This window comes from Parasteatoda tepidariorum, chromosome 1 (genome assembly GCF_982258835.1).
Source record: "Parasteatoda tepidariorum strain Cologne lab strain chromosome 1, Ptep-v5.0, whole genome shotgun sequence".
NCBI lineage: Eukaryota > Metazoa > Arthropoda > Arachnida > Araneae > Theridiidae > Parasteatoda > Parasteatoda tepidariorum.
Genome location: NC_141755.1, coordinates 85372273 through 85398630, shown reverse-complemented (window position 1 = coordinate 85398630; position 26358 = coordinate 85372273). Strand labels below are relative to the sequence as shown.

The 26358-nt window shown below is 30.8% G+C and overlaps 1 protein-coding gene across 2 annotated transcripts in view; it reads left to right on the top strand.

The window, feature by feature from the left end:
• The window catches only part of LOC107456776 (vitellogenin-6), a 48937-nt gene extending 34408 nt beyond the window's left edge, over positions 1–14529 (top strand). For both annotated transcript variants that reach the window (XM_016074724.4, XM_016074723.5), the window contains exons 19-28: positions 297–582; positions 1331–1540; positions 2621–2950; positions 3035–3181; positions 6508–6699; positions 9037–9346; positions 10457–10620; positions 10699–10941; positions 12014–12254; positions 14156–14529. In XM_016074724.4, coding sequence (XP_015930210.2) covers positions 297–582; positions 1331–1540; positions 2621–2950; positions 3035–3181; positions 6508–6699; positions 9037–9346; positions 10457–10620; positions 10699–10941; positions 12014–12254; positions 14156–14409 — 2377 coding nt within the window. In that variant the 3' untranslated portion in view covers positions 14410–14529. The remainder of the gene's footprint in view (positions 1–296; positions 583–1330; positions 1541–2620; positions 2951–3034; positions 3182–6507; positions 6700–9036; positions 9347–10456; positions 10621–10698; positions 10942–12013; positions 12255–14155) is intronic.
• Positions 14530–26358: the final 11829 nt, after the last annotated feature.

Genomic DNA, 26358 nt, shown 5'->3' with positions numbered 1-26358 from the left:
CATTTAAAACTAGTTCGTTAAAGAGTAAAGATTGAAGGTGATTCCTGCATTCATGTCGCACTGCACAGATAAACATCGTTTTTCTCAAACCATTACAAGGTGAAATAAAAATTTGAAATGAAGTGAAATGTACATTTATTTATTTACAATATTATGCGCAATTGTATTTTTTTTTGTAAAACTCATTTCAAAAGATACGCTCCGTCTACTACATAAAATTCGACATTACTGAACTAGGGTGAAATATTCATCTGAAATCAAATTTTCTAAAGCACTTTAAATATTATACATTTCAGCGTCTACAGTGCAATCATCCACACTAACGAGATCTTGAACGTGGGAGACTGCAAGAGGATTGGAGTGTACCACGAACACAAGACAGTAGCGACTTACCCAGTCACCATCAGCATAAAAGTCCAAAGAAATGGCAGGTTCAGTTTGGGATATCAGTTCCAAGAACTTCCAAAGAACATCTTCTCACACAGTTCCGAAGCTGGAACTTACGCTGGAAAGAATCATCTGGAACCATTGCCCTCCACTGAGGACAGAAGAACCATCAAAACAATTCCCTCACAGTTTGTGGTAAATATATTTATCGGCTCAGTTTAATTCCAATTGTGATATTTAAATATATTAATGGAGGAACTTAACGAGCGATATTTCAGAGAGCTTTGAGAAATCAATTTTACAATGTATAGAAGCACCAAGAAACTGCTTGGAAAAATTTTTAAGCATAAAAAAACCGTGCTTTTAACAGACAATATGTTTTTAACAAGCCACTTTCAAAATATCTTTTAACACGTCTTTCCGCTAAATACTTCATTTCTACTAAATACTTCATAATATACATGCTGTCCAGGTTTAACGAGAACTTCATCTGAGAGTCTTGGGTTGTCTGCTACCATGGAAACAAGAGTAAAGCAGACCATATGAGCTGCACCTTTCAAAATATCGTTTGACAAGTTCTTTCGCCAAATTCTTCATTTATATATACGAGCATACTGTCCCTTTTCAGCTTCAACGAGAACTCTTCCAGAGTAAGAGTCGAATTGCCAGCTGCCATAGAAACAAAAGTAAAAGCATTTTTAGGGGGGGGAATGAAGAGATTATAGGACTCTCTCACCCTCAACCAATGTAAAACGGTTAAGCCCAAGCTATTCTTAGTGACTTAGTTTCGTAACCACAGTAACCACCAGCACGCAAGTCTAATGTCTAAAGGAGTTCTCGTGAAAGCCGAACAGTATTTTTAACCCGCACTGTATATTCCCTCTTTCCTTATTTACCCACATTGTTCATCAAAAGAAAATATTTTTTAAATTATCTTTTATAGAACTCTTACTCGTGGAAGGTTTTAGGACTACCAATTTTCAACGGCGTGTATAAAACGGAGGATATTGAACATGGAATGGATTCCATGCCCCGCACATGGAATGAAGTTAATGAATACGTTTCACGACACGTTTTGAATGCTGGATGGAGGCGGAGATCAGTAGAAATTGTTAGAGCAAGGGACAGCAAAACATGGACACCAGGCACAGAGGTAAAGCACAAATAAATAATTAAAAAAAACTGAACAAAAAATTGAACTTCCTAAGAAATTTCAATATTTTCAACAAAGTTATAATATTGCTTACAGTACTGATTACATTTACTTTTAATTATAAAATTGTTTTGCTCTGTGGTCTACATACCATATTAATAAATGGATATAATGCCACCATCAAAAAGTTCGTGAATGGGCTTTTTAAAGCAAGTTCACGAACTTTCATTTTTAAAGGTCGGCAATTTATTTATATTTTTAAAAAGACTGATTAGAGCAAAGAGTATTTAAATGGTTTCTGTTTCTAGCTGCAAAAAACTTTTCGAATGGAAAATCGAAACTTTCTGTGGAAAATTTCAAATAAGAAACTTATATAATTATTAACAGTTTGTGTTCTGTTACAGAAGAACTCCACTAATACGAAATTCTGGATAATCCCAACTGTTACATTATTTTTTATAAAAATTAGAAAGAATATAAAAATTTATAAAAATGTTAATAATAATAAAATTGTGAAGTTACCATTTGGATATTAGTACAATATAAAAGGTGGATTTTTTATGTATTTCAGTTACAGGACATTTATGTGCACTATTTTTTCGAGCACAAGTTGTTCGAATGCATAATTCGAAAATCATAAGAGTATCGAACTTAATTTAGGTTGATGAGTAATATTATGTAGATTTTTGCAGTGATATGAATCGATTATAAATTGTTATAGTACTTATCGGTATAAAAGGAACTATCATGCATACATTAGCTATTAAATTTATAACAGGAATACGTAATTCTACAAACCTTTGAACATGATCAATGTATTGCAAAAAATAACATAAGAAAGCCATTAACCCTGATTAATAAATTACGATCATATGCAAATATGCATTGCTATGAAACAATGAAGATTTGACATCGCTCCTTCCCAATAAATCAGAGCAAAAGAAATTACGTAGATATCAATCATTATCGCATTTTCGAATGATCCGAACAGGCAATGGATCGAATTAGTTTGGGATTACAGGTTTTTTTTTTCTGTATATTATCTACAAATGTAACTGAACAAATACTTCGTATATCCAGGTCGTATTCAATGTGCAATACTCGAAAACCTTCAGTTCACAAGGAAAAAGCGGTTCAGAGAACGACTGGAGCAGGTATTTGGATTTCGATGACCGACTAGACAAACACGACGCTACTTCCTACGCCACTGAAGGACAAAAAATTTACCAAAAGTTGACCACAAGTTTGAGCCACTGCAAGCACAGCATCAGGGTTGAAGCAGTACAGAAAACTGGATCATCGTCTGAAAAAGCAGCTGAGTTGAACATGGAATATTTTCACACACCCGGAGGATTCTTGCACTTCATTCACTTCCAAACTTCATGCTCGAAACCTTCTACTCCCATCCAAGTAAAATTCTAAATAATTATTCTTTGTGATGTCAGCCGGATTTCAATAAACACTTATATGCCTTTTTTATGTTCATATATTAAGGTTACTGGCGATTATGCAATTGGTTTTACCCGTCGACCGAATGAATTCAAATACAATGAGGGATATGGACAACAGAAAGGAGTGGCGATTGGTGGAATTTCCTTCGGCAAGACCACACCCTTCGCAAATCCATTTGTCGTTGCTAAGGTAAGGGATTGTTTTTTCTAGAACATAAAGTATAAAAAGCATTCATTCACAAGAATAAAAAAGTTAGATCGGCACGTGGCACTCGCAATTAAATGAACATATACTCTATTTCTCTCTCATGCTGTTAGAAAAAGATTAAAAAATATCGTTAAAACTACCAATGCATTTTGGCTAATATAGCATTCAAATAATTCAGATTAAACGTGGAACAATGCTCCAAAACAAATTTATGGTAGAATCAAATAAATTGGAAAGTAGAAAATATGCTTTAACGTATTCTAAACAATATTCTGAAGCCGTTCCGGTTTTAGAATATTGTTATTGCTTACTTTCAATTCCCAATTCATAGCCATTGGTACAAAAAAGTTAAATTTTATTTGCCAACAATGATCAGCAATCCACACACCAGAACAAAATCGACCCACTCTAATTTCTCGGAACTTTCTTACGTTTAGATTAAGTCATAGAATTTGTTTTTCTTTTTATTTCGGAATGACACAGTCCAGTTGCATTTAACCACCACTTACTTTCGGTGTTAACGCAAAATATCTGAACAGGCAACAGTATGGTAAATAAGGGGTGTTATACAGAAGCCCAATGTATTGCAGTTGTTAGACTAAAGTAGAAACAGAACAATTAATCCGAGTTCCAAAATAGCAAGATTATTGGCTCTCGGGCCAATGGTGAACGGTTTCTTACGGCTAATTTTATTTTTATTTCATAACCGTCGTTAAGCAGCAGACCCAATTTTTAGGGTTTACGACTAGTAATGTTCAACTCTGTAGCCTTGTAATTTTGAACCCAATCTATCAGACAGGGGAACTCCTGGATCAAGTATTGGGAGAAATTTGCCTCCGTGGCGGATTTTTTAAAGGAACTAACCCGCATTTGTGTTACATGGTGAAGAAAATCACGAGAACCTCCCACTGTTAGTCAGACAGCAAGGGGACTCTAACCCATGATCCGTCTACCTCTAAGGTTTTTCACTTCAGCACTGTGATAGGTGCACGCCGGATGCGGAATTCGTATCGACTAGGATTCAAACCTGATTCTTCTCATTGGAAGGCTCAGGCTCTATCCCCTGAGCCATCGCGGCTCCTATGGCTAATTTTGCAAAATGATCGCGTGCAACCGTGACAAAGTTATATCGTGCAAAGTTAAATAGAATTATTTACATGGGATGTTAATAATGTTAATAATAAAATTATTCAAAAATAAAATAATGCTAATAAAATTATTCAAAAATAAAATAATGTTAATAATAAAATTAATAATAAAATTATTAAAAATCCATGTTAATAATAAAATTATTAATATGGAATGTTTCGCACACCACGGGCCACTGATGAAAAAGATTCATAACGGCAGCTTCTGTCATCTATTGTCTCGTGGTATGCGAAACAGACATGCAACCGGTAATCAACTAACAGCCCAAATGAGAGCCGCGATTGCTCAGGGGATAAAGCGTCCGCCTTCCAATGAAGCAAACCGGGTTCGAATCCCAGTCGATACGAATTCCGCATCCGGCTTGCACCGACCACAGTGCTGACGTGAAATATCCTCAGTGGTAGACAGATCATGGGTCAGAGTCCCCTTGCAGCCAGGCTAACCTTGAGAGGTTCTCGTGGTCTTCCTCTCCATGTACCGCAAATCCTGGTTAGCTCCATCAAAAAGTCCTCCGCGAAGGCAAATTTGTCCCAATACTCGATCCAGGAGTTCCCTTGTCTTCTGGATTGAGTTCAAAATTACAAGGCTACGGAGTTGAACATTAGTAGTCGTAAACCCATAAAATTGGGTCAACTGTTCAACGTGAAAAAAAAAGCCCAAATGAGCAAAGGGGCTACTAACATTGTCTCCTGAACAATCGTTCAGTGAATGTTGTTTGCACGAACCTCCACAAGGGATGCCTTGCAGAGCATTTAAGCTAATTGCAGTTCGATCGTTGTCGTTCACTAATTAGGGATTTTGCAAGCCAAAACAGGTACAAGGTGACCACTTCGTAGTCACTTCATGATTTTTTGGAGGATTTCTAATTTATGTCCCATCGGACAGATAGAAATTGGTGTCTACGAGGGGAAGTATCTACTAACAAACTAAACTCGGTGGCGTGACAGTCCGTAGAGGGCCAAGGCCTACTGTGCCCATCTCAGTTTTCTTAACCTTGGGCTCTGGGGTGCAGGAGCAGATGTTCCGGTCAAGTGGTCAGCCGAAAGCGGGACCCCCAGTGTTTAGTTCCCAAGCATGCTTGGTACTCATTTATCGACCCACTGAAGGGATGAAAGGCTGAGTCAACCTTGCCCGGGCCGGGGATCGAACCAGGGACCTGTGGCACGACAGCGCGAAGCGCTACCGCTCAGCCCCCGGGCGTCCTACTAACAAATACACTGCAATATTTGTCGGAAGAGACTCACAGAGGGGATACTTCTTTGAGATATACTTCTTGGGATACTTCTTTGAGGGGTACTTCTTTTGACTCTAGATACAGCTACTGTAAAATGCACTATCAATCAACAGTAGTACACATCTGTGCTTATGGACCTTCTCCGCACCTGCGTGCGAATTGTTTCTCTTTAACAAGCTGACGTCTGCAAGCAGGAGAATGCGTCTGGTTGCGTATATGCGAGTTTTTTCACTAGCATCATCATGAGTTTATCGTACTCATCTGACATTAAGCCTGACGAGAATCTGTGAAACCACCTCCATAAAGTAATTTGGTCGTTATTTGATCAACCGCTAAACCTAGAGCAGCCAGTCGGAAGACATTGGTTTGGCATGGCTCCACACCCCTTTAGTACCTTCCGGAACTTTAGTACCTTTCAGAACTCTTCTATAAATATTCTAGATTTTGAGTGGTGGTCCCTTTAAAATGACTGAACAGTGTTTATATACGTCTCCAATGGATTAACAAAAAGATTGGCAAAACAAAAACCATCAAAGCTTATAAAAATTCAAAATAAATTAGGCTTCAAAATTTTCGCCGAAGTTTAATTACACGAGTTAAGGCTACTGGGTCCTTAATTAATTCAATTATGTTACCTGTATATTCTACAGTATAGAATACTTTCAACGATCGAGCTGAAAAATAATTTCAAATCATGATTCAGAAGAAAAAAATTAAAAACATGAATGAGGAAAGGGGTTATTGGTCTTCAACTTTACTCGAGTCTTAAGCAATAGAAATTAATGATTGATAGAAATATTTAATTTTGAATGCTTTATTTAAAGAGAAATAAAACAGCTGAACACACTATTTCTAATGCATTATTATTTATATAATTTTGAATCACTTAAAAAGTTTAACTCTAAACATGTTTATTGTTCCCCAGGCTGTATTCCAGTACAAACCTTTACAAGAAGTTCTCAGCTTGGAAGTAGATTCCAATAAATATGAACCTGACACTCACCAGGAATGCATGAAAGATAAACAAAACGGAAACTATCAGTCTCCTGCTTGTGTGAAGGCCATCAGAGAGAAGTCAATCTATAACAATTTAAGGATGCAAGCAATCTGGACACAGGTAAATGAATGTACAATGTTTTACATCATTTTAAAGTTCTTAATTGTAGATTGCAAAATACAAGATGTGAGAGAAATCGAATTTTAATGAAGTCGTATGTTTAAAATGCGATTTCTCAGGAACAATTCAACCAATTTAGTTCACATTTTGTATTTTTCCATGTAAAATTGCATACTTTAAAATTATGTAAAATATTTTAATACCTTACAATTCAAAAAATTTTTTGACTATTATTAAATAAAATAATAAAAAATAATAAATATCCACAAAAGTTTATTTTTCGCATTGTATTGTCTTTAGATAAACGAAATTGATAATCGTGATCAAAAATTTTTAAATTCATTTTAAAAGTTCCTGAGATATGGTAAAATACGCAGAAAGTAAAATTATCATTTGGGGGTTCAAACTTTGGATCGCTCTCTTGACCAAACTATCGGGACTATATTCTCATGGTTGCGACTATCCCCTATATTTTGGTAGTCAGAAATTCACATCCGTCGAAAAAAGTTATGTTTATTCAGAGAAAGTCTGATTTCGTAACTTGAAATATCGTCTGTACTAATTAATTAGCATACTTGAGGTCACCACCTTGAACCATTAAGAATGAATCCTAGAACGTGAAGATCCGATCATTAGATCAAAAGTTATTCAGGGTGGTTCATATTTTATTTTGCGCACTTTACTATATCATCGAACAGATCGGTTTTTGATACAAAATTAAAATAGAGATCCCACATTGAATAGACACATACAAATGAAATAAAGCTTATGATAAATGAAATCCCAATTACTGTATTTAAAAAAATATTTCAGATTACCATCTTAAACGATTTATTGCAATAGCTGACAGACAAAACTGCTTCCTATATCTACTTTAATTGAGCAACGAGAGATACTTATAGATTAATTTAAACAGGCTTCAACTCAACGGGAAGAAAGTCACTTAAAACTACAAAGAGCAAGTTTCAAATCAATTAATATTATTAATTGATTTGTTAGATAATGTATACTTAAATGCTCCTTTGTACAAGTTTCATATTTTTCATCAATCAAGTGTTATAAGATCTATAAGTTTAAAGCAACTACCAACTATTAATACGATATAACTTAGAATGTTTGAATAAATTTATTTCCCAATTTGCTTGCTTAAATTCTATTCAACTTAAAAACAAGTACAGAAGCTAGCAGTAACAGCTACAGGCGCTATTAAGGACCCATTACAATTGCCTATTTTTTTGCAAAGTATTAATTAGTTTACTTTTTATTAAAGAGATATTAATTGCCTCGGTTATTTTCCTTCAATACTTAATTCCAGTTCTTCTTGCTGCACTAGTAGGTTGAATAATTTTACTTATTATTTATTTGTGATGTTATGGATAATCTTGTTTATTTTTTTGACTGCTTTAAAAAAGTGAATAAAGTAGAATTTGATGACACGAGAGGCGGCAACGATTGCACTGTGCCAAGCGTTAATGATATTACGTAATCAAGGCTAGCTCATGAAATGGTACAATAAAACTGTCTAATACAAAAAAAGAAAAAAATGATGGGGCAACTTACAATCGGGAGACTAGTATATACCTACTTCAGTAGGATTATTTTATTAAGACTATTTGTAAAGTTCTAAATTTACAAAAAATAATGATACCAAATACTTGTGTTAAGTCTGCAGGTCTCACAAGAAAATGCTGTGATTAGGACATTAAGAAAAGTTTTAGAAGAAACTTTCATATAGCTTTATCTACACAGGAAAAAAATACATAAAAAAGGGCAGCAACGGCGAAATTTTTGATCCTTACTTAACAATCTAAATTGACTTGACATTTTTGACGAATATCGTAGCTTCCATAGCATAACATGCATTTAATTGAACAAATTTTAAGATATAAATAGAGTGATTTAGATTAATTAGATTATTCAGATAGATTTAGATATTTTAGATTAGGATTAGATAGATTTTATTATTTTAGTATTTGTTCTTTGTATATTTTAATTACTAAAGTCAGAATTTTTAAATAAGGTAATACTATTTAAACTTGTAAAAATCTACTATTTGTTCGGAAAAAAAATTTCTAAATTCTTCTAGACCACTCAAAGTTGCAGATAAATATTCTCAAGAATAATCGAGAGTAAACACATTCCGAAATTAACAGTTTGATACTAATAACTTCTAAAAAGTTGAAGGGATAAAAAAAAATTAGAATTCGCCTAATTTTCAAGGCAGTGAAAAAAATTATACCATCCTAAATTGGAAAAAAAACCTCTCGGCTCAACATTGTATTCTTATGGCAATAATACTCAAAATAATTTTAGTGAAATTTTGTTTTCATGTTTCAGGAACCTTCCAATGACATTAGAGAAATCGGTCAGAAAATCGATTCCGCTTTGAAATACGTTTTCTTCACCCACATGAATGTTTCTAGAAAATTCAACTCACCAAGATCTGTAGAAATCTCAAAGTCATTCCACCTCGAAGCAACCTACATCGACAAGATGACACACAGACCTGTTGTTGACATCGTTATGGAGAAACCCACTGAAACTGTCAATTTCACAAAGATTAGTGTAGGAAAAATCAGACCAGTCTCTAGCATCGAAAGCCTCGTCGAGTCTTACGCCGCCACTTTCACAAACAATACGTATCCTGGTAAGTAGTGAGAATCAGAATTAAAATCTTTATGCCAGTGAAAATTAGGTTTGAAATCTTTCCGTAGATTTTTGTAAAAAAGATTTTTTTTTTAAAAATTTATTTTATAAACTAGTACTGAAATTTCTCTGCACATCAGAATCAGAATAATCAGATAATGCAAAATGAGATGTGCAAATCAGAATAGTGATATATTTCTGCACATTTTGCAAACCAGAATTGAAATAGTTTTGTAAATTTTATAAACTAGCATTAAAATATTTTTTATACTTTTGTAAAAGAGAACTGACATGTCAGTTGATCAGAATTGATAAATCAGTTTATTAGAATAGATAAAACGGTTCATTTGTCCAAAGAATAAATAAACAAGCACAACAGACAAATTTAAAGACAAACTGTTTTTAAATTATTTTTCTACGGACGCAACAAAGATAATACAATTCTTCTTGCTAGGACAGCTCAGCGCAGACCAGGATTGTATCAGTTTTTCCAGACCAGGATTCTATCAGATTTTTTCTATCAGTTTATCAGATGCATACTGTTTCCAATTAGTCACCTTTAATGTTTTCAGATCTTTCTTAACATCATCAAGTAATCTGAGTTGTAATTTTCAAATGCGACCTGGCCTTTTGAGGGTTAGCAGCTCAGAGCAGTTGCTATCTTCTGATATAAATAAGTACCCGGGATACTTTGTTCGATTCGATGACCTTTACAATGTCAGATTGCTTATAACGATTATAAATTTCACGACTGCAAAGAATTCGTCCGAGTTACTTTTTCGGACAGCATCGAAACTTTTGTGTTGCATTTTTGTTTTACAAATTAGCAGCCAGTTTATGACATGCTTACTCTATGTCCAACTTTCGTTGCCATAGAGGAACATCATGCATACTGATATTGGTGATAAGACGTGATCTTGGTTTTCTAAAACAGAAGTAGCATTTGTTTGCCAGTACCAAGCGGCGACCCATTTTAACATTCATTTTATTTTTGTTATTGGCAGTTGTCCCAAGACATTTAAGCTCAGTGACATACATCTGAAATATTTAATTTTTTCTTAACTTTAAAATCTTTTATTCATATTCTTCTAATTATTTACTTTAATTGCAGCTACTTGTTCATTGACTGGCAACTTTGTTAAAACATACGATATGAAAACTTATCGTATGCCAAGAAGCACCCCAGCTTGTAGTTATGTTCTATCAACTCACTGCACAGAGAACAAGAAATTCTCTGTTCTAGTCAAACACGATCCTAACTCTCGTGGTACAGAGGTAAGAACAAAACAATTTCTACAGTATGAATTATTTATGAAAATTTGCATGAAAATAATTTGTTATTTTTGTCTGCAGGAAATTCAAATTTATCTTGGACGGGATGAAATTGTTCTGGTTCCGGGAACCAGGAATTCATATAAAATTAAATACAATGGTCATTACCTGACTGCACGATATTTGGCACCTGTAGTGCTCAATGAAGAATCTCGTCTCACTGCTGTGGTATACGTAACAAGTGACGGAGGTAGTTTTATCGAAATCAAAGCCAAAGAAGCTGGTGTTAAAGTCCTCTACGATGGAGTGCACGTTAAAGTACAGGTAACGAAATCTTTACTGTCCTGAATATTTTTTGAAGTAACTCCTGTTTATAAAGAATACAGAGATATTTTTTTAAAAAGTACGGAAAAGAGAAATTTAAACTAAAATAACCAATGAAAGATTTTCAATAAAATAAATTATTTAATGATTAATACATTTTATTTCTAAAAGTAGAAACAACTTTGATACTCTTTTAGATTAAGGTAGTTATTTTTTTCTTTCAAAAATATATTATTTTAAAGAATTATAAATAGCCCTCAGCTCAAAAATTACTCAAGGCTTCAAAAATCTATATCTAATATCTTTTATATTTTGGTGCAAATATAATTTCGATAATCTAACAGATTTATTTTGTATTATTTTTATAGTTAAAAAATACCAAAATATATTTTTACTGATAAGTAGAAAAATATATATTAGGATCTCCGTTGTCCCATATACATTAAGGAGTTAAAAGCAGCGAAACAGTTGAACAAAGGTTTGCAGGACTAGGGCAAAATTTACTGTGGGCTTCTTCCTCAAAATACAAAAAAATTAATATTATTCAAAATTGTAGTTTTTATCGATACATAATGAATTATCTTCAGTTTTCTTTTAAAAAATTAATTTAAAAAAAACGCTACCTTCTTTATATGGAATTTAGAAAGAACCTTCAACAATTCCAGGACAAGGTACAATTGTCCTTCTCTTCCCCCCTTGAGCATGGCTTTAGTTTCATAAATAGCAACTTCTACTATACTTAGATTTAAGGGAAAGGATAGCCTGGTTGGTAGGGCAATGGGCCCATGTCAAAGAGTTCGTGGGTTCGATTCCCTCCGGCCGAAGACTCAGCTTGTAGTAAATGGTGACTGGTTAAATCGGTCGAGTCGTAAAGTTCTCCATGTTCCCATAGCAAATCAGTACCTCTGGGGGTACTGATCCAAGAGCCTCCTAATCTTCTGGATTGGTTCAAAATTACAAGGCTACGGAGTTGAACATTAGTAGTCGTAAACCCGAAATTGGGTCTGCTGTTTAACGACGGGGATAATATGAAATAAAATTCTTGGATTTAATAGACTCTTTTCTTTGGCAGGTTGATCCAAGATATAAGGGAGAGCTGTGTGGTCTTTGCAGTGAGTTCAATGGAGAAATCAGCAGAGAATACAGAGGAGTGGAGCGATGCCTCTACGTGAATGAAGAGGACTTTGCTAAATCCTCCATCGTTGGTCAATGTGGAGATAAAAGACCACAATTCAAAGTCCTCTGCAACAGTGACGACGTTACACTATGGGGACGGAGACGTGGTGAATCGGATGAAGATGAGGAAGAAGAGGGTAAGATTAATTTTTTGAGAGGTGACAATACGGCTGAAGAAATACTTCATGCCAAATTCGCTTTCACCTACGTCAATAATTTAAGGTGTAGAAAAGGTGATTTCAGGAAACGCAAGAGTAAAGCATGAAGTTTCAAATACTGAAACAATGTTTTCAAAATATCAAACCGCAAGCAAATTATTGAAAGACAGCTTCCTTTCTGTGTAATTCTGTCATAATTTGTTTGAATTTGGATATTTTGAAGAAAAAAATTTCCGCATTTGAAACTTCATGGTTTATTCTAGGTTTATTTAAAAATAACTTTTTCTATACTTTATTTATGTAAGTGAAAGAAAATTTGCCATGTAGGGTTTCTGAAATGGCATACTGTTTAGAGAATAAGCCTGACAACATAATTCATACAGTTATGAATTCACATAAAAAGTCACGTCATCATTTTTTACTACTAAATTCATTTAAACGAAACACTGCACTATAATGGTTGATGCCCACTAAACTTTAAAATATAGCATAAGACATATTAATTTATAAGTTTCAGAGAATAAGCCTGACAATATAATTCATGCGGTTATAAATTGTCATGCAACAGAATAAATTTTAATTCTAATATTTTTTTTTATTCATGGAGGATATAGATCTGCTATGCTTTCAGATAGAGACTTAATTTATCAGTTTTTCTTTTAAAAAAATTAATATAATTCATGCGCTTATAAATTAACAAAAAAGAATTATAAATTTTTACACAATTTACTAAACGGAAACATTATGCTGATGATATGCCTCCACCTAAATTTTAAATATAACAGTATTTTTTTAAATTTGTCAATTTTAAGGAATTCGCCAAACACTCGAATTTCTGAAGTTATGAATTTCCAAAAATAACAAATTAAATTTAAATTATACCTGTTTTTTACTTAGGGGAAATAGTGCGCTCATATATATCTACTAAACATACATACATATCATTAGGCATAATGATTTGTGTTATTGATTAAAAAAAATTAATAAATGATTTTAAAAAATAAAAATTATCATTTATAAATATTTTAAGAAACATAAATTTAAAAAAATTGAATAACTGCAGAACAAAAAGTATCTTGATAACGTAGCAAAATTTTATGATAAAAGCAGCAACTAGCCTTAATTAATAAAAAAATTGTTTTCTTTCCATGTAAGTTGAATATTATGTGTAATCTAAATTTCTAAAATGACAATAAAGGCCCAACTGCATTATAATGATTTGCCGGGCAAAAAACAAAAGCAATCTGAAATAACGAGAATGAAAAATTTTTATAATTGCTGTGCCAATGTTACCAGGGCATTTTCAAAAATGCATAATATTTTACATGATCATTCAATAATTAGAAATTTAAGGAATAAAAATTTATGCAAACATAATCTTAGAGTCGCGATGGCTCAGCGGATAGAGCGTTCACCTTCTAATGAGGTGGACCGGGTTTGAGTCCCAGCGATGGCTGTTCGATATGAAATCGACCATGGGCTTCGTGGTCTTCCACTCCATGTAATGCAAATGCGAGTTAGTTCTATCAAATAATCCTCCATGAAGGCAAATTTTTCCCAATACTTTATCCAGGATTTTCCTTGTCTTCTGGATTGGGTTCAAAATTACAAGACTACGGAGTTGGACATTAGTAGTCGTAAACCCATAAAATTGGATCGGTTGTTCAACGCTGATTATAAAAAAAACATAATCTTAAATAGTAAGTAATTGGTCAGGAATTTTGTATAAAAATACAAAATAACTTTTCTAATAAGATATATAACTTTAATAATGTTTTTGTGTAACATGATACAAACAAAATTCTGAAAAATAAAAGGAAATATTTAAGAAACTATGAAAATGCATAAGAAATCCTGTATAAAAAACTTTAATATTCCAGAACCAGTAACAAAACAGAACATTGTGACCACACGAGGTAACGAACTCTGCTTTTCCACCAAGCCTGTTCCAGTGTGTGAAAACAGTGCTCAACCCTCCATGACTGAATCACGCCGAGTTGACTTCCATTGCCTGCCAAAACAAGATATTCACGCCAGGAAGTTGGTTACTGAAGCCAAGAGAAGGATTCTGGAAGAACTCGAAACAAAAACAGTAGATTTCTCAGAAAGCATTGAAGTTGCCAAGATGTGTTAAGATTTTAATCAGCTCATGAACTTTCATTAATTAGGATATTTATTTTTAGGATTAGAACCTTTTACAATTTTTTACAAAACTTTGTACAAACTATTTTGCAATAAATCTTATACAAATAAAGATTTATAATTCATTTATAAAAAATTAAATAAATGGCACAAATATTACTAGACTTGTAATTAAATGATAAATACTTATTCTAAATAAGTATTTAATTCATATTTTTAGGAAAATAAAGATAACTAACGAGTTTTATTAATAATAAATAATTATAAACATAATTAAAACATGCAATCTTTTTATTTACTCTTTTTAAGAAATAAAGCGCTTATTTAGAGGTAAAAGAATTTCTTTTAACAAATAAAACTGATCAAAGCACAAGATTTTGAAAAGCTTTGCTATTGAATTCTGTTTTTCCAACTCCTGTAAAGCGACAAAACTAAGTTTCGTTTTCTGTTTGGCTTTCTAAACAAAAGTCTTTATTTTTTTATCATTTTTATGAGTTTTATACCCTTAAAAGTTAGTACAGGTAGATGTGCAAACAAAATTGTTTTTTAGTAAAGTCAGTGAATTTGCATCAATAATTTTACTAATTAAGAAATAAACTACCAAAATGATCTATTTATCTTCAATACAATTCTAAAATAAAACTGCATAGTTAGATAAAGTAACAGACTAAAGATAAAACTACAACTAAAGTTAAGCAGTTTTATATAGGACTTTGCAAACCATCACTTGTTAAATAATCAAGCAATTTGGGTACGTATGTAATGAAAAATTTCTCCTCACTACGTAATTTTTTCATTAAATAAAAAAAATAGCCTGAAAGTAAGCCAAGGGTAGTAAGCATGAAAGTAAGCTAAAGAACTACTTCTTTTAGGAAACATAAAATTAACTGCTTAACTAATGTCTTGCAACCTAATATAAGTTATTTGTCATCTAATCAGCAACCGAAGTCACACTGATGTTACTTTAAGTTGAATTACGCTGATAACTGACACATTGCAAAATGTTTTTTTTTCCTTAGTAAATAAAGAGTTTTGAGTTGATAGTATTTAGTATTATTATTTTCCCAATAATCACGAAGTCAAAATTATTTGATGGCACGTCCATGACCTCATTAAACAATTTTTTGAAAAAATGAACCATTGGTGCATAAAGGTTCGCCACCCCTGTCCTAGACGTTCTGTCGTCTTTGAGAGAATTCGAGAATTTTAGAGATGCAGTGCAAAATTATATAAAAGGGGAACGGAGTACAGTGGAGTTAGTTAGTCAGACTAAGAGTTATCTCTGCCGCTTGTTTTTCGGAGCTTGTCGCTAATTCTGTTTTGTTTTGTCTTAACGAAAAGTTCATTCAATCGCCGAAGCCGTCGTCGCCACTATTTCGACTAGTGAAGAAATCAGTAACAATACCATTGGAGATACTGTGCTCGTTAAAGTTATTCATTCCAGCTCGAAACTTTGAGATCGTAGCATATATATATATATATATATATATATATATATATATATATATATATATATATATATATATATATATATATATATATATATAGTATATATATGTATATATATATGTATGTATATATATATATATTTGCTGCTCTTGAATCTTTAGGATGTCAAATTTATTATTATTACAAATTAGAGAATTTAACAATTTTTAATTATTTTGAGAAAAAATCATGACCTGAAAATAGTGAGGTGACAGCATCTGGTACCAATGTAAGTTTTTCTGTTGTACAGAAATGTGATACTTCCGTTTAAGAAAACGTTTCTAACATAACAAAATCTGATGAATGTGAAAGTGACCCTCAAAGTGTTACTTCCCACCATGTTTTTTCAGAAGATATTGCATTATGTTCTTAAACTTAAAAAATCAAATCAAAATTTAACTAAACAATGTTGTCTAAATAAAAAGTCAAAATTGTCTAACTGTCTAAATTAGGGAAAAAATAGTGCTTTATTACAGACTCGAATTTCTTTTAGTAGTTTCAGAAAATTCTGCACACCCCCGTTGAAAAAATTCTGCGTACGCTACTGGACACCATACTTATAAAATTGCAATAAATATCAAATGTTCACATCACGATTTAACTTCCTATCACAATTTCAGATATTCACGTTCCTTAACGTAAAAAATCATTTACTGAAAAAAAAAATCCTCATAAAATCAACATCATGAAATCATCAAAAAATCAACACACAGTTGAAGTAAGTGATATTGAACTTTATATCTATTTACAACAACACACTATTTGCAAGTTAAAAACATATTTCAGTTTTAAAAAAAAAAGAAAAATTGATTCTTCAGATTAGGAATAGAGACAAATATAAAAACTGTATCTCAAAGTTGTCTTTATTTTTCATATTAAACAGGCACATATTAATTGAAAAACTTAAGAGTTTATTACATTTCAATTTCTATAATAAATTCACTAAAATTGCACTGCTGATCTGATTTGTACATATATATATATATATATATATATATATATATATATATATATATATATATATATATATATATATATATATATATATATATATATATATATATATATATATATATATATATATATATATATATATATATATACAGAGAGAGAGACTAGAAATATGGTAGTTTAGATCTTTGGATCTTTGAGACAGCTAAGAGATATATTTTAAATCTTTTAGAAATATATTATCGATACAGAAACAAAAAAAATTGGTAGTTTAAAAAAAGACCTGAATTACACAAACATTTTCAGATATATTTTCTTTGCATAAGCACAGAGATCTTTATCCAATATTTAATATCAAATATCTGCTATTAAGTACATCAATACCCAAGATGGAATTGAAACACTAATGCAATGAAATTATTGAATTAGACTTGGAAACTAATTTAAGACATCACTATTACTGGCTAAGAAAATAAAATTTAATTTGTTTCCATAGTGAATACATTAATATAGTATACTGTTTCATAGAGTAGCACATTAATTATACTGATGAGTGAAGTGTTTGTAATGAAGGAGATCACCTGGAATGACCAATCTCTCTACATAATCCAAGTATATAATCCTTTGAAATTTCGATCTGGTTTCAATATATTGGAATATGAGGGGCATACCATCAGATATGTTAATTATTTCTTGCAGATGATACTTTAACAGATAAAAAAATACCTTATTTCTCTGAATAAACATCACTTTATACGACAAACTCATGCTTTTGATTCTTAAAATATAAGTTATTTAGCCATAATCTGTAAATATTATTTGAAATTAGTTATTTTACTACACACAATTGAACGATTTTTAAAAATATTTATGAATTATATCCTTATTAGTTTATACTTCATATCATTTTTTAATCAAATAATATTTAGTTTGAAAAAAAGGGAATTTCATCATTTCTCTTTACTCTCGAGAAATAATTTTATTTCTCGAGAAATAATTTCTTTCAAAGAATACGACATTTAAATTATGATAACTCCAAAGCTATTCGACCAATTTAAATCAAATTGTGTATTTCGTAATAAGAAATCGTGCACTTTAAAATGATGTTGAATGTGTAACACCTTAGGTTTTAGAATTTTCTGTCATAATTATTTTAAATAATAAAGAATAGATAATTAAACGAATTTTATAATTGTATGTCATCATTTTTAGAGTCGCTTAAAAAGCTTATGAGATTTATCGAAATATGTATAAATTGAAATTAACATTAAGAAATCCAAACTATCCACCACTCTCCTGCCTAAATTATCGGAGCAATATTTTCCAGATTGCGGGTATTGTCATGTGCTGGGAAGTCAAAAATCCGAATCTGTCGTAAAAAAAAATGGTTTATTCAGAGAAAGCATTTCTTGTGTCTAATTTCTTAACTTAAAATGTTTTCCCCACTGTTTAATTAGCACATTTAAGGTAATATCTTGAACCCGTTAAGACAAAGTGCGAATGCAAGAAATACAGATTGTTATATCAGAAGTTATTTTGGGTTGTGTGTTCTATACAATAATTTCAAAATGTAGCTGCTTAAAGTTCGGTGATTCACTAGTACAGATTTACTTCTGAATACATCAAATTAATTCATGCTATACTACAACATACGTAATAATAACAAATTAACTGAGAAATTTTGGATTTTTTCAGAACTTTAGAAATTTATTTTTATTGTAAATTGGTTACTGGCCCAGGTAGTACTCATTTTAATTGATATGACCATTCTCCATACCTACACCCCACTCCCCACCCCGAAATTACTGAATTTCTTCGAAATGACTGATATCGGCTAGCTCAGCCGGACATGATTGTATTTCTCTTTATCTGAATCAAGAATTCGAGGTTCAGATTGCTGAATTTATTGCAAAAATACCTAATTATAATTTTGAAAATAAGACTGATCAAAATTCGTTGATTCATTTTTGAGTAACCATTTCTGAATACGAATCAACTAAATATTGCATTCGAAACCATAACATAAAAGCAGACATTCTTCATATATATCAGACATTAGTTGTACAATCCAGTTATCGTCTAAAATAATTGTCTTTACTGTCATTTTAAATTTATTGTCTCAAAATTGTTATAAGCGAAATAAGATCATTTGGTAGGTCACTAGTAGACCATAGGTCAAAAATTAAAAATCATTGCTTAAGCATAGGGCGTGAGACCAGAGCCGTTTTTAAGGATGGGCCCAGTGGGCCCTGGCCCAGGGCCCCGAGTTCTGATGGGGCCCCTGAAAAGTCTGAAAATCTCATTGCATTTTTTATTATTTCTTACTCATTTCTTTTTTTTTAATTTCTAACTCATTTATTATTTATAACTCAAGAGGGCCCCCAGATCCCACTCTTTTTAAAGTTTTACTCAGATTACTTTTTCTTTTTTGCATAGTCGGATGCTTTTCAAAATCTAATCGAAGTGTTTACAATTATAAAATAATAGTTATTCTTCACTTTCCTAACCAAAAGAGCAATAAAACGCTTTTTCCACCGATGAAAATATGATTCCCACTTTCGTAGCTACCACCCACAAAGTTGTCAAGTAGCCTCCTCACTTTACACTGTGAGAAAATGTTTTTAGCTTCCTAATATTGCCTAGGGGCTTTTTTTTCCTAACTTCGGAAATATCAGATATCCACAGAAACACCCTTTTGTTTGATTTCTGGTCATGAATTTCTACATTTCTAGGGCTGTAAATAGGGGGAGGATCTTGTTAGAATCTGTCTTGAGATTTCCATAGTGTCTTTAAATTGGGACTCCTTCAATTCGAATTTTTCTCTCTTACAAAATTTAGATATTTTTTCTAATTTATTATAAAAGCTTTTTTTTTCCCTTTAATCATCCTAAATGTTTCAACTAGCCTAATTGTTTAATTCATTTAATTATTGTAGTTGATTCAATTTTGCTATTTTTCAAATCAATCGTAAGAGAATGAAATAAGAATTTCTATATCAAATTTTCGCAGGATATTAAGAAGACATAAATCTTTCACGTTGGACGTAAGCAAATATATCTATTAAATCAATTTAGGTAAATCAATTTGATTTTAGGGAAAACGTGAAAGGTTTGCGCAGTTTTTTATATATACATTGAGATTTTTTTGTTTATTTATTTAAATGGCGGGCCACTATACAATTCCCTCTTTGACTGGCCTGTTTGCCAAAACTATTGATTTGGTCTGTTCTGGATAAAATGGATACAACAAATGTAATTTTATTTTAATTTTACTTACTGCTAATAGACAGAAACAACATATGATTTTGTTTAATAGAGCATTGAAATCAAATGATCATCAGCTAAAAAGATGCTTAAGCATGAAAAAAAAATTGTTTAAAACTACTGAATAACCAAATTTTCCATGTTTCCCCTAAATATAAAATATATTTAATTTGTAATATTATATTTCGTACACTAAATTAATTTATTTAGTTAGCTTATGATTTTAGTGTTTATTGATCATATTTGTTTCTATTTTTAACTCTTTTTTGTTGTTATTATGTGTTTAAAGTTAATAAGGCTTCTCAATTTTTCTATTAATAAGGCTTTTAAATTTCCTAATCAAAGTCGAAAGAATTTCTTAAAATTATAAATCGAAACTATATATGAAATTTTGACAGCTTTGTCTTTATTTTAAACGTGAGCATTTAATTTAATGAAGTAAAATAAAAAAAATGGAAAAATATAAATAAATGACTGAATAAAATAAAAATCTTCGTTGTCATATCATCTTTTAAATAATTTGAGTATTAATAAATTATTTAAAAATAAGCAAATTTTTTGTTTAAAAGGTAAATTTTTTTTTATTTGTTTAAAAGGTAATTATGCTCCATCATTCGATCATGAGACTATTTAATATCTGTTCCTAAGGATCAGAATTCTTTTTTATTTTACTTTATAGGAAAAATGATATATACTTAATTCTTTCATTTGGTATGCTGCAATTTTAAATACCTAAAAGATTATTGAAATTGTCAATTCAAAAAAAAATTAATACTTTTACAATTAATACGCAAAAAAGTAGTAAAAACATAACTGTCGCAAACAAATTAACATTAAGTAAGAACGAAACAAAAGTGATATCAAAATATGCTGAATCACTAGTGAGACAGGTGGGATGAAAGACATCGAAACCAATTTGATTGAATAGTAAAACTAGAAGGTGTTTCTAAAATCCGGAAATCAATCAGGCTTCAAATTTTTTTTTGTCACGAAATTTATCAGGGGCTATTCGTTAGATTTCAATATGGGTCATGTTTTTTCTTAGATTAAATATTAAACATTAACAAATATTTGTCTTTTACAACCTTTCACTCTATAATAATTATTAATTCTATATTCATTCTATAATAATCTTATAATAATTATTCTATAATTGTAGTTCTAAAACTAATTGCTGCTAATTGATATAAAGCTTTAGTGTGTTCCATTGATATAATACATGTCTTCCATCGGCGGAGCCCCGACATTACAATTAAAGTTTAGTAAGGTAATTACGAATATTATAACCTACAAACAGACTATTTTTAAAATATTTAATTCGAGGAATGTAGATTTTTCATCGTTTTATCATTTTCAATCTTAAATAAGGTTTTATATCCGACAGTTAAATCTGCAGTCCTTGTGTTATATCTAGTCTAGTTTTGAATTTATTTTTGGTGCATATACATAAGCTGAAAATGAATCAGATAAGCCGAAGTATGGTTTACTTCTAAATGAACTGAAGTTACTTGTTATAAACGTTAAAAATAGTAATTTGGAAAGCATTTTTCAAGAATGTCAAGTATCCAAAGGACTTAATTTATTAAATTAAAAAAAAAAAGAAATTTAAAAATATCCTCAAGGCAGGTGTGTATATTTGGGGCTGATGATTATGAAATCTAACACAAAACTGTGAGATCGTGGGTTCTATTCCAGCTGATGATACTTTTTAATAATTATTTCTTAATACTGAAAAATGTTTTTCTTATTTTTTTAAGTACGCATGTTTATAACTAATAATTTAACAATTATTTAAAAAACTGGAAGGCTCCGCTACCTGTTCATTCCTGTTTGCTCACTAACCCTCGTGGTTGCTTATGCATTCATTGCTGGTTAAGAGGAAAAACGTTTTATTTCCTTTTTTTTCTGCAAAAATTACGATTGAATTACCATTTACATTTTCAAGATAATTAAATTTAAGCAAATCAATAAAATTGGTACCAAGCAATAAAATTGGAAAATTGGTACCTGCCGCAGAGTTATTACTCAATAAAGTTGGACTCATGGGATAGAGTATTCTCCTCCGAATGAGGTGCACCGAATTCGAATCCCAGTGATGGCTGATCGATATGAATTCTACACCCAGCTCTTACCGACCACAGTGCTGACGTGAAATATCCTCAGTGGTAGGCGGATCATGGATTAGAGTTCCCTTGGTATCAGACTAACCATGGGAGGATTTCGTGGTTTTCCTCTCCATGTAACTCAAATGCGGGCTAGTTCCATCAAACGTCCTCCACGAAGGCAAAAATTTCTTCCACTACTTGATCCAGGAGTTCTCTTGTCTGCTGGATTGGGTTTAAAATTACAAGGCAACGGAGTTAAACATTAGTAGTAGTAAACTCGAAATCTGGTGGGCTGCTCAATGACTGTTATAAAATAAACTGATAATTTGGCCACGATAGCTTGGTTGATGGTAGAGCTATGGACTCGTGTTCGTGAGAATGGGAATTCGAATTGAGCCGGCCCAATTATAAAGTGGTGACTGGTGCATGTTAAATCTGTCGGGGTCGTAAACTCCTCCGAGTTCTCTTAACAATTCAATACCTCTGGATATTGATCCAGGAGTTTCCTTGTCTTCTGGATTGGTTTAAAAATTTCAAGGCTACGTAGTTAAACATTGGCTCAAAATTAAGTCAGTCTTTCAACGACGATTATAAAAAAAAAACTGATAATCAAACTGCATTTTCTTGCATTTTTTATAACTCCTTGCATATTTTCTACACACCTTCATAATTTTATGTTTCTAAGTCTAACAGATTTTGATCTGCAAAGCAAAATGTACGTCTTACAGGAAATTGATTTCGATGATGTGATAGAAGATTCGCCTCTCAAAAAGCGCGAAAAGTATAGTTACCTTAAATTTTCGATAAAAATAATGTATATAAGCTTTTATAATTTATTTATATGTTTTTTACTCGTAAAATAAAAAAAATTTTAAAAATTATTCAAAAAAATTTTTTTTTCTCTAAATTTACTCATAAAGGGCCCCCAGATAATGACAGGCCCAGGGCCCCTATAAACATAAAAACGGCTCTGCGTGAGACATATTTTTGTGTTGAATTTGCTTTTCAGCATTGTATTTTTTCTAAATGTGTGAGCAATGAGAACTATAGTTTAAAGTTCAAAAATTTCAATAAATTGCGATAACAGCGCGATAAACAATAATTACGATTTAATAAAATGCGATAAACAAAAAAAATATGAAATAAATAAGATCTGTTCCTTTTTTTGTAATAAAAATAGTTTTGCCATACATTAAAAACGTGAATTTACTTTTGCATTAGATTTTTTTCTCATTAAAAAAAATTAAAAATCCTCATATAAAAAGCGAGTAATTCTGATTTGCTTGATAATAAAGAAATTCAGCTTGAAAAAGTATGATTAGTGAAAATTAATCAATGCAATGTCATTTTCATGTTATAACTAAACTATATCATTCGAATTCTTACAAAATATTAAATTGCAGTTCCGAACTTTTTAGTCATTGTTGTCTCTTTTTTAATTGCTTTAAAAACCCTTGGAACAACTAAATATGACAACAATACTTAATAGAGTAAAATAAAACTTTATTCTTTAGTTCATTGTTTTAATGGTTCTTTTTAAACATTGTTGCCGAAAAAGACAATTGTTAATCACACCAACAATATAACAGAAAATATAAATTTCTCATTCTTATTTGAACTTTTATAAGTGAATAACGTCTTTTTTGACAAGTGACTTATAATTTGTGAAAATGAGTGAATTATTTCGTTTTGCTGTGCTTAATCACTGGCAAAAAGAGTTGAAAAAGAATCCAAGGCCTTATCGTAAGCATGAAAACTATTAATTTCATAAATTTTAAGTAACATAAATTTCGGACTATCACCAAATCTTGATTAGGATCAATTTAAGACTTTTTGGAACTAAGCAGGAAGTGGTGATTTACATTATTAGAAGTCTATATTATTTTGTGTTAGACAATCCTTAACTTCTTGAAATTGTGATTTCATTGCAGAAATATTTTTATTTAATCTTATTTGAAAATCGCTGAAGCTGAATTGAATTAAAGTACGAAAACTCTTCCGTAAATTTCATACAGAAGTATTACAAAATGAAAAACTTCAATGAGAAATAGAAAAGAAAAATATTAAATAGCTGCTATTATTTGTACAAATACAAAAATATTATTACCTTTTAATGGTTAGAAATGCGAATTTGTTTTGTAAAACTATTTTATATTCAGAAGAATGAAAATAATTTTTTAACTCTACAACTTATTTTTCCTTCATTAGAAATTACTTTTATAATACAAGTTCATAAGGGTTTTAATTGTTGCAACACATGTTGCACTAAATTGTAAATCATTACAGATTCAATTACGGTAGAAAGTAAATGTACTTTGGGTGCATCATGTGTAGACAACCTGAGAGGCACTAATTTTTTCATTAGGCTAATAGGAACCTAACACAACAATATAAGTAATTACTAAGTCATTAATTAAGCATGATTGGAATTACTAACAGTTGGACGATATTTTTGACGCCTCCGAGATGAAATAGTAATAGTATTTCTAAAGTGTCTATTCGCAAAACATTTAAATTATTATACATTGAACAAAGAAATTGGTTTTTACTAAACCGAAGTTTTAAAACAAAATTAAGCTCATCAATATGATGTTTAGAAAGAAAATGCTGTTGTTTGTGCTTCCATAAAAAATATTCTTCACTTTTAAATAAATTCAGATAAATCACTACATTGTTACTAGACTCCTTTTTAATTTGAAGCAATTATATATTAGTTAAAAACTATAATATAACTATATAATAAATTAAAAACTATAATAAATAGTTCTTTTTTATAAAATGAGCTAGGTTATACAGTTACTATTATTCCATTTGTGTTTGAAAATTTAGTTGCAATGATTCAGTTTGTGATTGATTATCCAGTTATTATAAGTTTAATAATCATAAAACATTTTCGTTGTCCAAATTTAAATTTAGTCAAAAATAAGCTAAATTAAAATTTAATTAATAATCTATTTTTAGCGCCTGGATTTCTTGCTGAGGACACCAGCAGTAGTTCATCTGAAATAGATGGGTAAGTATTTGATTTAGATTGCCACATAGTGTAATTTCTTTTGGGAGAAAAGAGATAATTTTTTTAAAGTTTGAAAAATAAATAAACAAGTAGATAAAATACAAATTAAATAAATAAATAACTGGATAAATAAAAAATAAAGAAAATAAAAAATGAGTAAATAAATAAATAAAATAAAATAAAAAATAAATAAATACAAAGAAACAATCATTTTCAAGAAATGCAACGAAATTCCCATTCAAATAATTTATCTATTAAATAATTTATCTCATTTAAATAATTTAGATTAAATGTCATTGTTTGAAAAAAAAATTATTGCACTAGATTTTGTATTTAGAATATGTTATATGGAGAGAAAATATTAAATTTGAATATCGATATAAAATGTTATTATAAAAATGAAAAATATGTTCAAAGATGTTTTTAACAAAATTTATTTCTTTAATATCAACTTTACATTAAACTAGTTTCTATAATGGCTTAAATATGAGTTGAGCAAGAAACTGATGAAAGATGATCATGTTGACATTATTAAATGTTCTGTCTATAAATATCTAATCTATAAATATATTATTTTCTTTCTTTTTTCAGCTACGAAATGCTGGAGGTAGAGAGTGAGGTAGAGTGTGAGGAGTCTAATTTGACTTCTGATGAGGAAGAGGATGATGCTAGTGATAGGTACTACATAGATTTATTATCGTTAAGAGATCATAATATTTGTATTTTAAGCTACTTTAAATATTCAACAAACTTTGTTGCATATTAGTACACAAAACACTACCATCCAAAAGAAAATACAACGTAAGAGATAAAGAATTTTAAAATTTTTTTTGCATTTGGCATTTTTGAATGTATGCTAATAAACGCAATTTTTTTTTCAAAAATAAATTGTGTTTATTAGTTTTTGAAATTTTATATTAGAGTTCGTACAATTAGCAATAGAAAGAAAAATAAGTCAAGGAAATCTATAGCGGATAACTAACTTACGATGCTGTTTTTCTTTAATTGCACAGCAGAATGACACTTTTGCATGCGTACTTTCATATTGAAATCAGTAAAAAACTTTTAAATTATGTAAATTAAATTAATTAGCTTTTATATGAGATAGGTAAATATAGTGC